Raw genomic sequence first — 15,473 nt, 5'->3', positions numbered from 1 at the left:
CATCGTGGAGTGCCTGGACACAGCCCTTAGCCGTAATATATTGGCCATATACCACAAACCCCCGAGGTGCCTTATTGCTATTATAAACTGGCTACCAACGTAATTAGAGCAGTAAAAATAAATGTTTTATCATACCTGTGGTATACGGTCTGATATACCACGGCTGTCAACCAATCAGCATTCAGGGCTCAAACCACCCAGTATATAATCTTCAATAATCAATGGGTGTATATAATTCATTTCAAAGTGTATATAATGAATTGGGTAGTGCATCAGCAGTTTCTCTTGTCATGTCAGTCATTGCAGACCTTAGAGCTATTTATAACTCAGAAATGTCCAGATCAACTAGTTCATGTCAGATAATTATTTTTAGGCTAGGTTTTTTTTGAGCCCATTGATTCTGTTGTAATGTTTGAGTCACTCAAATATCACATGAACACATATAAGACACGGCAAAATGTGTATAATAGCAGGAAATTAGGTTTAAAACTACAAAATGTTCTCTACGCCAACAAGAGAGGTGTGAACAGTTTGTGTCATGAACAGTGCTTGTGCCCACAGAAATAGAAGTGGTGCACGTGCGCAGGGGGGCGCGGGATGTTCCCCAATGCTGGAAGGGGGGCCTGAGTGAAAATGTTTAGGAACCCCTGCTTTAAGAGACTCATGAAAATACTGTGGAACAAACAAGAAAGCCAATGTGCAGAAGTTTGTTCTGGAGTGTTCTACTAAAATAATCAAGAATAGAAAAATATTTTGGGTGTCTTCCAAGTCTCAACTTCCTCAACATTGTTGTGTCTGTAGCACAGCCCCCATATGTATTCTCCATTCACTTTCCTCTCGTTGTTAGTCACCCAGTAATTTCTCTGATGTGCAGATCTTGAGTAGGCATACTGAACAGAGATGATGGGTATGACATACCTTTTCCTGATATTGGCAGGTAAGCCCCCCCCATCTCCACCAATTAATGATGCTACCAGTCTTCTGCTCTGTTTAACTCTGCATACAACTGTTTTTCTGTTATATTATGACCCCAAAAAATGTATGTTATATTATAACTAAATATATACAATAGAACTGAAATTGTGAATTGCGTGCACTTTTTCTGTGGATTTGTAGATTCCCTGGGTTGAATCCAGTATTATGATCAAATGTTAAGATTAAATAATAATAACATTAAATGACAGAGGGTGAATGACAGTCGCCTTTTCAAAGGCATTTAAGGGTGTTTTTTGCGGATTTTGAGAAAATAACTACTGTAGTTTAGATGCAAAATGGATATGAGTCAGTAACAGGGTTTGCATCCAACCATTTAATTCAGATGAATGACCTAATGCATAAAAAACAGTTATGACAGGCAATTTTCTCGGTATTGGATCAGTTTGGGTCTGTAAAATGTATTATGCAAGAATTGGTGGTGGAAAAGCCTTAACGCACAAATATTGATACAATAACCATCATATCAAAGTAAACTTGGAGTTACACGAGGATATGTTGTGTGGTCCTACCACTACTACTCGGGAAAGCATGCAGTGTATTAGGGTCATATTCTGGTGACATGATGGTTGATAGAAAAACCATCATGTAGCAGCAGAAAGCTTGGAATCACACGATGATGTTGTAGCCTACCACGACATGGAACAGTACGCAGAGTTTATAGGCAGATGGAATAAGTTATTATGAATTTAATAACTTATTTCATAACTTCATAACTTATGGTGATTAAGTGCATGGTGATGAGCTTTATGCAAATGTTCAATAAATATCGAGGGTAGGCTATCATGTGAATGATGTTGGTGACATGATGATCGGTAAATGGCTGGCAAATTTTTTTTTAAGGATGTTTCTTTTATTCATATCTCATCGTATAACCTACCCTGTCCACTGTCAGCTAACTGTTGTCTATTGAGCATGCGCCAAAACCAGATTGTGCAAGTATGCTATTTATCGCAACAGTTTTAGTGGTAAAAACATCCGTAGAGTTGAAAATGCAATGGAAACACATTAAACTTAAGTTACTATTCCATTTAACCCATCTGAACAATACAGTTCTCTTGACATGCCGTATTTGAAGTCCACATCTTTTGACTCAAATTTGTATAACGCCTCATTAATCATCACATCTTTCCCAAACATTCAGCTACTGTTACGGCCCTCCCTTCTCTTAATTTTCAACTCTACATTTCACAGCTTTTCTCTTATTGAATTAAACTCCGACATTGTCTTTGTTGCCTCAGTGGATCGACGTTATCTTTTTCTGCCCAAGTTCCCAAAAGTATTTTGTCAATTGGCGTGTATATGACGCACGTAGTTATGCCCTAAAGCACTAAAGGCAGATACAAATGAAAGAAAACACTCAATGTAGTCTATAGATATGAATTGCACAAGAATTTTTAAGGCGTTGTTTTCTCTTTATTCAACCCGCCCGCTCCTACCCGCTCTTCACCCACACAATATTTAATGACCCTTAACCCTCCCACCCCACGGATATAACCACGGGGACCGCGGGTTATGAGTGAACCTTCGCATCACCAGCAGAGGGAAGAGAAATGACTTACACCAATGATGGAAGGACTCATATCTCCTGGTTCCTCTCTATAAAGTGCCTTTAAAATTGATCTTTAAAATGGCCTCGTAATTACTTCTGGAGTTGATTCTACATTTAGTATGAATTTCTATGCCCTGAATATTTAATTCCGTTTAAAAAAGGTAGTCTGCCATTTTGGACAAGAAACATTCTATCACGCTGCATGTGTCCACAGTTTTAGTACAAGATGGATACGGGGTATTGTCCAAACTCTATAAGATAGAACTACATTTATAAATTGATAATCTGTTGAATAAGACATGATAATGGATATACAAAAGGATAAAGAAGGGTGCATCAATAATATGGGTAGCTATAAGATAAATTAAACTACAACAAGCGCTACAATATTTATTAGAATCATTATCACCTTTATTTGCCAAATACATTTACAGTGCCCATCATAAGCATTTACCCCCTTGGATTTATATTGTATTTTATTTTTTAAATCACCATCCTCAGATCTCTAATCACAGCCATTGAACTCTGTAACTGTTTTTAAAATCAACATTGGCCTCAGCAAAATCCTCTCCAGCAACTGAGTTAGGAAGGACGCCTGTATCTTTATAGTGAATGGGTGTATTGATATACCACCCGAAACCGAACAAATAACTTCACCATGCTCAAAGGGATATACCCATCTACCAATCCGTGCCCTTCTTCTCGAGGCATTGGAAAAACTCCCTGGTCTTATTGGTAGAATATGTGCTTGAAATTCTGTACTGCACTGAGTGACCTTAAAGATAATTGAGTGTGTGGGGTACAGAGATGGGGTAGTCATTCAGAAGTCATGTTAACCCCTATTATTGCACACAGAGTGAGTCCATGCGACCCATTATGTGATTTGTTAAGCAAATGTTATTTCATATTTGTGATGTCTTCACTATTATTCTACAATGTAGGAAAATAGTAAAAATAAAGAAAAACCATTTAATGAGTAGGTGTCCAAACTTTTGACTGGTACCGTACACATTATGAAGTATTTTGTGTAGAGAAGTGAAATAAATCACAATTAAATCCCTAGCACAGCCCCCACTTTGTAACGCAACAAAATGTGCATTACAAAGTGAGAAGGTTTGTAAGAAGGTCAGTTCTGGTGACTTTAAAAAAATAAAATTATATATAATATAATTTCCCCCTCCAGAAATAAATCCAAGAACATATTGGTCCATATTATCAGGCAGGTGTTATCTAGCAATACGCGATATCACCTTCTGTAGCCTAACTGATGCAGGATAGTGGCAATAAATGCATTGGCTGAGAGTTTTCCATCTGCATTTACCCCATTGCAATCACAAACTCTAAACTTTAGCTTGTTGCTAATTAGCAACATACTGATGACTTGAATGTCCCCAAAAAACGTTCCAATGTCACTCAGCCAAGGATCATGTACTATGAATATAATGTAGGCCTACCTGTTACAGCTGACCCGTGTTACATTTAACCCCGGTCTCCCCTGAGCATTCAACACCGTTGGCGCCATTGGCGAGGACTAACTAGCATAACCATGCCCCTGCTAAAAACTCAGGTTCTAAAATGGGGCAGTTCACTCATCTTTTGGAAATGAGAAATAAGTAACAAAAGAAAGCTCTGTGATACCCTCTTTTAACAGTGGCCATCAAAACTGCTTTCAAAATGTGTGTTTTCCCACGACTGCATTAAGAATGTTATACAATGACGGGGCATTCATTCTCTCTCTGTGTGGCACCCGCAATTTGAATGTGCCTTGAGAGGAATATTATTTTCTCACATAGAATACGACAAGCTGACCAAACTATTCTACTGGGGTTATCTGACTTTGCTGTTGCTTACTCTTGTTGTTGGCTCAGAAAAGTTAATTGTGGACAATATTTTTCATTAGATAATTCAAAATGTGCATAACCAAAGGTAGCTACTGGGTTCTCAGTTCCGCCTATCTTTCATTTGGATCATAGGTCGCCTCACCAGGCCCAGTTTAACACCTGGATACGGGTGAAACGCTACCACAGCGTAGAGAGAAGGGGAAGTGCGTACAGAATTATGTAAAAACAATTTTCTTTTCTTTTTTACAGTGTTTTCTGTTGTGGTCAAGATTCAGCTCAAACCCCAGGGTAAGTACACAGCGTTTACAACCCCACACACAACCAAAAATATGTATTTTTCACTTGAAGCCAGAAACCATACACGCCCTTCTACCTACTCCGCCCGCCAAGCCTCCACCTGCCCCCACCTTTTTTCTGCTTCCGCCCATAATTTTGCACAATATCTCTGAAAGTGTGATAAAGGCTTTTGCCATTATTGCAACTTTCATATCACTTCTAAAGTGCGATGTCTCAAACGCTGCTGCTTGTAATCTACCGCTAGGTGGCAGCATAAACCTTACCTCTGAGACTGCAGTTGGCCAATTCACTGTCCCTCCGATTTACAGTAGCCAGCAGTGACAAGCATAATATTGTGAGAATTCCTATTTGCACCAAGAGAAAAAAGCATCTCCTCAAACGGTTCTCTCTCCTGTATCTCTTTTCAGTTTCCATGGTCCTCACATTCAAGCAAGTCTACTCTGGGGATACAATAATTCTGAGTTGTGACAACAGCACAGGTAAGGTAAAATGGTTCTTCAACAAGAATGAGGATCAAAATCAAGCCAACCAGACATGGAGCATAGGGGCTGCCTCCGCTAAGAACTCCGGCTCATATGAGTGTGAGTACAATGGACAGAGGAGTGACAACTTCACCATCAACGTTCTAGGTAAATATACCATGCCAACTCCCGAATGCCTAAGCCTCATGAACATATTGTTTCAGCTCAGTGGCATAAAATGTGGGTAGTTTAAATTAAGCAGAGAATTCATAAACTAACAGATATGGCAAAAGAGTTTGATATTATAGTATATTTGTGGGTTGTACAGACATTTGGTCAATTATTACACTTTTTTTTATACAAATATTGCTGTGTTCAAAATGCATGCGTCATATACATGCTGTTTTCATGCTCAACCTCTCCCCTTACTTTACTTTTGAACCTTCCACCTCCACACCTTCACCTTGGACTGCATCACAGAGTACCTTCCACCTGCCACTCTGTCGATCAAGTCAGGGGAGCCAGTCATCAACATAGATGGCTCAGTAGTCCTGGAGTTGCTGGTGGAGGAGGAGAGTCTGTTTGGATGGTGCTGTTGGGTGTACAGGGGTGGGAAAGTACAAAAAATAAAACTCAAGGAAAGTCTGACCACCGAAAAGCACAAAGTGTTGACCTTTCAACCCGACAAACTGACAGAGAACATCGCCATCTACTGGTGTAGTGACACGGCAAACCTGAGGAGCACCCCCATCACCATCAAGACCTCAGGTAAAACAACCATTGGTGGCTGCAATGTTTCCATAATTTCAAAGGAATTATGGAATAAATATGAACTCTCGAATTCATGTTTTGGCAATTGATCATCTCAATCCCAGAAACCCAGGACTAAAATATTGTGTCAAGTGCTCATACCATTATGTTACATACCTATTCTGTCCACGATTAGGAAGAATTATAGCCTCCTTGTCAAAGTGTTATTGGTTACAGTAGGCTCTGTGTCAGACCTCCAAATTTGAAGTACATGTGTTGTAGCCTAGGCCTAGCTTTGACGCAAGGGCGTTTTCACACCTAGTCCTGAGCTATAGTTCGAATCTGAGTTCGATTATTTGTTACATTGTATTTTTTTTTTCAATTTGTTCCGTTTCGTTTCACATTGCCAAATGTCAAACGAACTAAGATGCCTAAACAAAACCACGTGGTCATGTAAGTCTATTGTTTGTTGAGTTCATTGTTTATTGGAGAAAAATGCTCACGTTAACGTAATCTATGATTATCAAAAAGCTGAACTTGTGTCCCCAAAAAATGACTTTGGCTTTGGGTTCAACAACATGCGGTAGGTAGCAAACAGCGCAATAGCTGCTCTAACTGGGAAGTAAGTAGGCTATATTCTGTAGCCTATTGGCGCTTTCAACATAACTGGGAATTAAACAACAACAATTAGGTCAAATTAGGATGTCATTGTTCTTCAGGTCGGAAAGTCTCTAGAAATATGCCAGAATTGTCCATTTGGAATTCCGAGTTGGATGACCATTCAAAAGATTTTTCCCAGTCGGGGCTCGTTGTTTTCCGGAGTTGCAAGTTGTCTTTACCGCACTGGAAGTCGAAGAATGCTTGCAGTCGAACAACAAATAATACTGCACGCTCCTGGTTATTTTCCTGTGTTTGGTCCAGACTGCGTTCTCACCTGCAGCGAACTGCACCACAGTACAAATGGAATCGGACCTAGACCACCCTTTTTGAGCCAACCAAGGTGTTTTGTTCACACCAGTCCAAACAAAGAGAACTTAGGGGGGAAACAATTTATGTATGTAAACCCTGCTTTGCTGATTCAATGTGTTGGCCAATGAAAGATTTTGAAGCTAACGGTCGGCCATTTTGGCACTCCTCAGAAGAAGAAGCAGTCCTCCAGGAATGATCGGAATTCTACAGCATTTCAATTAAATGTTTCAAGGAAACAATTACACATATTTAAGTATTTTGTTGTTGTAGTGGGGACAGTAACATTAGTACTTTATAAAAAATATATATAACCTACTTTAACGAAAATGTTTTTATACTTTAGCATTTAAAAAATATATATAATTAAAACATATACATTATCGTGTCTGTAGAATAAACGTGGCAAAAACAAATATGGCAAAAACAAATGTAGACATGAATAAATGCATTTTTATAGCTTTCAAAATATTTTTTACACGATGGGGGAGTGCCAAGATGGAGGCATGGTGGCGTCTGTTATCTAGTGAATATATAAATCATTGGGGGAAATGAGTTCGGAAAACCACTGCAAAACAAATTGGGTGTGAAAGTCCCGCAAGATGCTTTTGACTCCAGCACAATGCCAAAAGTCTCTATTTAACGGACTTATGTGATAAAACCAGACTGCGAAGAATTCACCAGGAGGCACAAGCCAATTGTCATGAGAAGACCAAGCCATGAATTAAAACAAAAGCAAGAAATAGTCTAATAGCAAATCACTTACTAGAGCAGCCACTTGTAGGCATAGTATAATGACTTGTTGCCAACATTTGTTTTTGACAGCTGGGCATGCAAAACCTGGTTGACAGTATTTGTATTTATTATGGATCCCCATTAGCTGCTGCCAAGGCATGAAGTAGACATGAAGTTGCATCAATTTAACAACAATTAAAGACAAAATGTATATTTGTTAAAGTAGGCCTATACTTAAGCAATAAAGCCAATGCACAGACCTTTTGGGGGGCATGTGCTCAAGCTAAAAAAGAGAACCAAAAAAAAATGTTTCCGCAACCATGGTCACAGACTTGTTGAGCAATTATTACAAGAATAGGAAGGGAAATCAGCACAATCTGATGAGTAAAGGGTTTTGGGTAAACTATTTTAAACTGGAAAAATGCTACACTTATTAACAATGACCAACACAATTCCAGTCAAAATAGTTTGTAAGAAATATTGTAGCTTATCATTACTATATTTGTTGCCACTATCATGTATCCCAGTGGTTTGCAAACTTTTTGACCCATGACCCCCAAAAAGGAGGTCATTGAGCTCAGGTGGATACTGTTTCCATTGATCATCTTTAAGATGTTTGTACAACTTGATTGCAGTCCACCTGTGGTAAATTCAATTGATTGGACATGATTTAGAAAGAAACACACCTGTCAATATAAGGTCCCACAGTGCATGTCAGAGAAAAAAATCAAGCCATGAGGTCGAAGGAATTGTCCGTGTAGCTCAGAGAGAGGATTGTGTCGAGGAACATATCTGGGGAAGGGTACCAAAACATTTCTGCAGCATTGAAGGCCCCCAAGAACACAGTGGTCTCCATCATTCTTAAATGTAAGAAGTTTGGAACCACCGTGACTCTTCCTAGAGCTGGCCACCCGGCCAAACTGAGCAATCCGGGGAGAAGGGCCTTGGTCAAGGAGGTAACCAAGAACCCAATGGTCACTCTGACAGAGCTCCAGAGTTCTTCTGTGGAGATGGGAGACCCTTCCAGAAGGACAACCATCTCTGCAGCACTCCACCAATCAGGCCTTTATGGTAGAGTGGCCAGACGGAAGCCACTCCTCAGTAAAAGGCACATGACAGCCCGCTTGGAGTTTGCCAAAAAGCACCTAAAGGACTCTCAGACCATGAGAAACAAGATTCTCTGGTCTGATGAAACCAAGATTGAACTCAGACTGGAGCAAAGGTTCACCTTCCAACAGGACAACGACCCTGAGCACACAGCCAAGACAACACAGGAGTGGCTTCGGGACAAGTCTTTGAATGTCCTTGAGTGGCCCAACCAGAGCCCGGACTTGAACCCAATCGAACATCTCTGGAGAGACCTGAAAATAGCTGTGCAGCAACGCTCCCCATCCAACCTGTCAGAGCTTGAGAGAATCTGCAGAGCAGAATGGGAGACACTCCCCAAATACAGGTGTGCCAAGCATGTAGCGTCATACCCAAGAAGACTAGAGGCTGTAATCGCTGCCAAAGGTGCTTCAACAAAGTACTGAGTAAATGGTTTGAATACTTATGAAAATGTGATATTTCCATTTTTAATTCAAGCTATAGGCACCAAACACACTTTCACATGTTCAGTCTATCCTATCAATAAATTATTCACAATTTAGCATGCACACCACAATTATTATTTGATTTATTTGGCTCGCTTTAGCGCTTAAACGATTTAAGCCATTAACACGAAACCAACTTCCAAATATGCAGACTGCTCCAACTTAGACTACTTGAGAAAATATTTTTGTTAGCATTTTTTTACTACAACAATATTTAAATTAGCTACCAATGCATTTCAATGGCAAAAAAAGGCCGTAGACTTAAAAGGTAACAATATTTTTTAATTCTTCACCTGCTGTATCTTCTCCTACACCATTTAACCTATCAACACCATACCAACGTTTAGATGTTCAGACTGACCCAACTTAGATTGCTTGCATTTAGATTTTTTATGCTATTTATACTTTTTAAACTACAGTATAAGCATTTAAACTTTGCGTAAATGAACATGGGATTGAATGAGAATCATAGAAATACAAAGTTAGGTAATCAAAATGGTCCTGCTCCTTTGCCAATAAAGCTATAGGCTATTCTAAATTCAAATTCTTTAAAATCGAAATTAACTATAACGGTACCATTTGCATAAAATAACTCACCAACAGTAACTCTTGAACCGTTCAAGCTAAAGACACCAAACCAGAGTTCTCATGTTTAGGCTATCCTAACTTCAAATTCTTTAAAATCGTTTATAAATTATAAAGGTAAACATTTGCATAAAATAACTCACCAACAGTAACTTTTGAACCATTCAAGCTAGACACCAAACCAGCTTTCACATCTTCGGGCTATCCTAATTATTTCTAATTCTTTAACATCTTTATAAACTATAAACTACATTTTCTTCAGGAAAATGACTTTTCTAGTTTGTATTTAAATCCTGTCAAGCCATTCCCCAGTTTCTTTCCAGTTGTGTGTGTCTAAGTGAAGAGTAGGTTTGTTTCCTATTTTTCATGTACAGTATATTCTAGTTAAGTCACAGCGTATGAGATGTATTGGTTTAATAGGTTTATCCTAATCACCTTGACCTTTTATGTTACGCAACATGCTCATGATGTCTCTCCTTTGTTGCAGAACCACACACAAACCTTTACCATATCCAACCACAAGTCCTCAATAAATATGTCAAATTTGTCGTCTGCTTACTCTCGAACCGGGGAAAAGTACTCCTGGTGAAATCTAACCCCCCAGTTACCTATCTTGGGTTCCTGAGCCAATTTTTTTGCTACTATACAGTATCTCTGCATTAAATGATAACCCTATTTTATCTGATCCCTCCCTTCTCACTTTGCAACTATGCCCTCTTTTCTCTTCCTCTCTTCCACCTTCCCTGTTTCTATCTCTCCTCCAGACCGGGTCGTACGGATGATGATATTGCCTGGGCCTGCTCTTTTGGGGGAGAAACTGAGTCTGAGGTGTGTTGTGTCAGGGACCGACCGAATTAGCCACACTATATTCTACAAGGATACACAGGCAATAAGCGACAGTTCCATTTCTTCTTATGTTATCGACAATGTGACCGAGTCCGACCAGGGGAAATATAGCTGTCAAGCCACCTTTACGCGAAGCGACAAAGGAAAGCCAAACACAGTCATCTCAACTCAACAAGAACTGATTGTTTCAGCACCCCCTATGAAGGCAGTTCTCTCTGAGTCCGCCGGCCTGTCCTGCTCATGCTCCAGCTGCCCCAGCGGTGCCTCCTATCACTGGTACTACAAACAGCACAATCCTCAGTGGCTACCTAAAGGCGTCAGCAACAGCTACACAGATTCCATGTCGGCTGGTAGTTACGCATGCAGAGCAGTGTGGAAAAACGGGAGGTCTGCACTAAGCAATATCCATCATTGTGAGTTCCACACAAATGAGAGAAACTGAACATATATTATTTTAGCGTGAAAATATGAGAGTAGATTCTTGTTGAAGGACATGCCTGATAGAAGTTTGAAATATTCACATAAAAGTTAGTTGCTCAAGCCAACTCTTCTTAAGCCAACTCTGATGTGTAATTTGAAGAGAGAGCATCATACAGTGTTTTTTATTTTGTGATATACTTGTCAGCAAAAGCAAACAAAGTTAATAAACCTTTAGAATTGGACAAACCTAACATTGATCCTCTTTCTGCTTTACTCATAGTGACAGATGACGTCGACCCTCGTCCTACTGTGCTACTGATCACCATTGTGGTGATCGTCTTGGGGGTTGTGCTGGTCATAGTAGGAGCCATACTCATGTATCACAAGAGGAGGACTGATGAAGGTAAGCCTACAACTGATATCCTCAGCCACTGTGTTTTTGTGTGCACACACATACATGTTTGTTTAAATGACACGTAAGTCTTTTACATGACATCAATTTTTTACCATTCAAAAGTTCTTCATTTAAAATGTATTGTCTGTGTTTGTCTGCTAGAGTCCATTTACCAAGATGTGCCCCTGATGACAGTGAAGTCTCAGGATGGAGGAGATGGGGGGTACGAGGAGCTCCACAAAAAAGATGGTACCAAGAGAGAGGGAGAGTACGACACCCTGAACACAACTCCAGCAGAACCAGCAGGAGGAGAGAAAACAGAGGGAGCGTACGAAGCGCTGAAGAAAGGGGAAGGAAAGGAGGAGGAGTACCACACCTTGGAGGAAGGGGCGGCGAAAGGTGGGGATGGGGGAAATGGGGGGTATGAAGCGTTGAAAAAGTCCAAAGATGGGGGAACTGGGGATCTGTACCACACCTTGGGGGAAAAGGGGGCGAAAGGTGGGGATGGGGGAGATGGGGGGTATGAAGCGTTGAAAAAGTCCCAAGATGGGGGAACTGGGGATCTGTACCACACCTTGGGGGAAAAGGGGGCGAAAGGTGGGGATGGGGGAGATGGGGGGTATGAAGCGTTGAAAAAGTCCCAAGATGGGGGAACTGGGGATCTGTACCACACCTTGGGGGAAAAGGGGGCGAAAGGTGGGGATGGGGGAGATGGGGGTTATGAAGCGTTGAAAAAGTCCAAAGATGGGGGAACTGAGGATTTGCTCCATGCTTTGGGGGCAGAAGGAGGCAAAGAGTGAGATGGAGAGTTTGAAGCATTGGAGAAGGCTAAAGAGGGGTATACCGATCTCTGGGAGCAGAAGGGGGAGAGGAGGAGAAGTAGGCCTAGATCTGAGACAATAGGAAGTCCTGTAATGACAAGAGGAAAGGTGGGGTGTAGGATCGGTGGCGTAGCGCAGTTTTGCAGGGCCCCCCGCAGGTCCAAGCAAGGCAGTTTTATAGCTAAGCTCATGCTATTTGACCCATTTTGCCATTAGGCTGAAAGAAAAGTTTGCTGTTTTAGAGCTAATTTCCTGCTATTCTATACATTTTGCCATGAGTCTGTGAGAACAGTTTGTAGTTTTAAAGCTAATTTCCTGTAATAAAAATAAATAATTCCTCCCGAGTGACGCAGCGGTCTAAGGCACTGCATTGCAGTACTTGAGGCATCCCTACAGAGCCAGGTTCGATCCTAGGCTGTGTTGCAGCTGGCCGCGACCGGGAGACCAATGGTCCAGCGTCGTCTGGGTTAGGGGAGGGTTTGGCCTCCCGGGATGTCCTTGTCCTATCACGCTCTATCGACTCCTTGTGGCGGGCCGGGCGGATGCACGCTGACTATGATCGCCAGTTGTGCGGTGTTTCCTCTGACACATTGGTGCGGCTGGCTTCCTGGTTAAGCGAGCAGTGTGTCAAGAAGCAGTGCGGCTTAGCAGGGTCGTGTTTCGGAGGACGCATAGCTCTCGACTATTGCCTCTCCCGAGTCCGTACGGGAGTTGCAGCGATGGGACAAGACTGTAACTACTAATTGGATATCACGAAAATGAGGAGAAAAAGGGATTTAAAAAAAATACAAATAAATAATAATAGTAATTAATGGCATATGACGTGTACATATGCTATCTGGGATGCCCAACCTTCGGAGGGTCCCCAACCCCCCAATTTTTAAAATAATTGTTTATTTTTGGGTTGTGGGACCCCCGCCTTGCAGGGAGGGGGGGGGGGGGGGGGGGGGGGGGTACTACGCTAGTGTGTAGGATAATGCATTTATCACTGTAAATGTGTGAAATGTTTAAAAGGAGGTATTTCAATACTTAGTTTTCTTTGTAATTTTTGACATTTTCAGGATTCTTTTGGACAGATATCAACTGTAACATTGAAAGTTTTACAAAAAATGTTTGTATATGTTTTGGTGTTGTATACATTTGAGCTTCAAGGCAAATATGCACTGTTCATTAATCAAGCACTTTCTCTTTTTTGGGTTACGAATTAAACCGACTCTGTAATGTATTTTGAATGTATAAAACATATTATGCTTAAGTTGCACAGTATCTGAGATATCTAAATGCAGTACTCCAAACTGTATATTCATGTAATTTACAGTGGGCGGCAGTGTAACATTGGTAATATATCATTATGATAATTTAGTTTGCTGAAATAAAGTATTAGCATAATCAATTCTCGTGTTGTTTGTTTTGTTTAATCAGTTGTTTGGATCCCACACTCAGATTTAATCGGTATCATTTTACCATGGTACTTTGGTGTACGTTGGTGCAGGATCACCTGTGCTGGAATAATAATTGCTTATTTTATTTCACCTTTATTTAACCAGGTAGGCTAGTTGAGAACAAGTTCTCATTTACAACTGCGACCTGGCCAAGATAAAGCAAAGCAGTGCGACACAAACAACAACACAGAGTTACACATGGAATAAACAAACATACAGTCAATAATACAATAGAACATATCTATACAGTGTGTGCAAATGAGGTAGGATAAGGGAGGTAAGGCAATAAATAGGCCATAGTGGCGAAATAATTACAATATAGCAATTAAACACTGGAGTGATAGATGTGCAGAACATGAATGTGCAAGTAGAGATACTGGGGTGCAAAGGAGCTAAATAAATAAATAACAGTATGGGGATGAGGTAGTTGGATGGGCTATTTACAGATGGGCTATGTACAGGTGCAGTGATCTGTGAGCTGCTCTGACAGCTGGTGCTTAAAGTTAGTGACGGAGATATGAGTCTCCAGCTTCAGTGATTTTTGCAGTTCGTTCCAGTCATTGGCAGCAGAGAACTGGAAGGAAAGGTGGCCAAATGAGGAATTGGCTTTAGGGGTGACCAGCAAAATATACCTGCTGGAGTGCGTGCTACGGGTTAATATTTTATAATATTAAAATAAGGTTTGAGAATGGAATGTGAAGCAGGGTTTAATAGCACAAGACAAGATGGATGGGTAATTAACACGGTCTACAACTGGTTACTGTTCTGGGCCTGTATTCACAAAGCATCTAAGAATAGATGTGTTAATCTAAGATCAGCTCCCCCCTGTCCACGTAATCTTATTCATTATGATTGAAGGCAAAACTGATCCTAATCAGCATCATGCTTTGTAAAAACGGATCTTGCTCTTAACAACCTTGAAGCCAGTAACTTTGACCCAAGAAATACCACTGAGAGGGAAGCTGAGAGAGCAGTGCTGGGCGGGCAGAGGAGGAATCCTCCTGCACTACACTCATCCATCTTGACTTTAATTTGCTGAACCCACTGTTCCCTCCAGGAAGCTCCTCAGCCCGGCGCTGCGTGTCAGAGAGAGACCTCAGCTAACCTGACAGCTTCTCTTCCCTCCCTCCTGCCTCACTCCCAGTCTCTCTCCCCTCAACCCCTCACAGAGAAATGCCAAGAGAATACAGAGTGCACAGTTAGAAATCACGTGTCATATTAAAGTATCGTTGTCTGATATCACTTACCAATGTCTCTCCCTTCCCCCCTCCTTTTCTTTCTCTGTCGGGCAAAGAGATTATCTCTCCCTGATGTTAGACAACGACAAGAGAGGAAGGGAGAAAGAGAGAGAGAGAAACAAACAGGGATCGAGAGAGTCCTGTCCCATATGACCAGTGTAGAAAACTATTTTCTGACATGACTACATAGACCCTACACTCTTGGAAAAAAGGTATCCAAAAGGGTTCTTCGGCTGTCCCCATAGGAGAACCCTTTTTTGGTTCCAGGTAGAACCCTTTCTGGTTCCACGTAAAACCTCTTTGGAAAGGGTTCTACATGGAACCCAAAAGGGTTCTACCTGGAACCAAAAGGGTTCTACATGGAACCAATAAGAGTTTTTTAAAGGGTTATCCTATAGGGACAGGCGAATAAACTTTTTAGGTTCTAGATAGCACCTTTTTTTCTAAAAGTGTACACGCGCTCCCTGGACAATGGCAAAGGCCTCTTTCAGATCCCATCAAAATCTTTATTTCTCTCTGACATTATCTCTAGGCCAGCGA

At 41.0% G+C, this 15,473-nt stretch overlaps 1 protein-coding gene across 1 annotated transcript; it reads left to right on the top strand.

Moving 5' to 3' along the window:
• The first annotated feature begins 854 nt into the window (after nt 1-854).
• On the top strand, nt 855-12,232 carry LOC120045390. Its single transcript, XM_038990264.1, has 7 exons — nt 855-937; nt 4,636-4,674; nt 5,091-5,312; nt 5,625-5,912; nt 10,537-11,031; nt 11,319-11,441; nt 11,595-12,232. The coding sequence occupies exons 1-7, from the start codon at nt 901-903 to the stop codon at nt 12,230-12,232; spliced, it is 1,842 nt and encodes a 613-aa protein (XP_038846192.1). The 5' UTR covers nt 855-900.
• The last annotated feature ends 3,241 nt before the right edge of the window (nt 12,233-15,473 follow it).

The sequence above is a fragment of the Salvelinus namaycush genome, chromosome 4, assembly GCF_016432855.1.
Source record: "Salvelinus namaycush isolate Seneca chromosome 4, SaNama_1.0, whole genome shotgun sequence".
Taxonomy (NCBI): Eukaryota; Metazoa; Chordata; class Actinopteri; order Salmoniformes; family Salmonidae; genus Salvelinus; species Salvelinus namaycush.
Note: the sequence above shows the minus strand (reverse complement) of the source record. Positions and strands in the feature narration are given on the sequence as shown.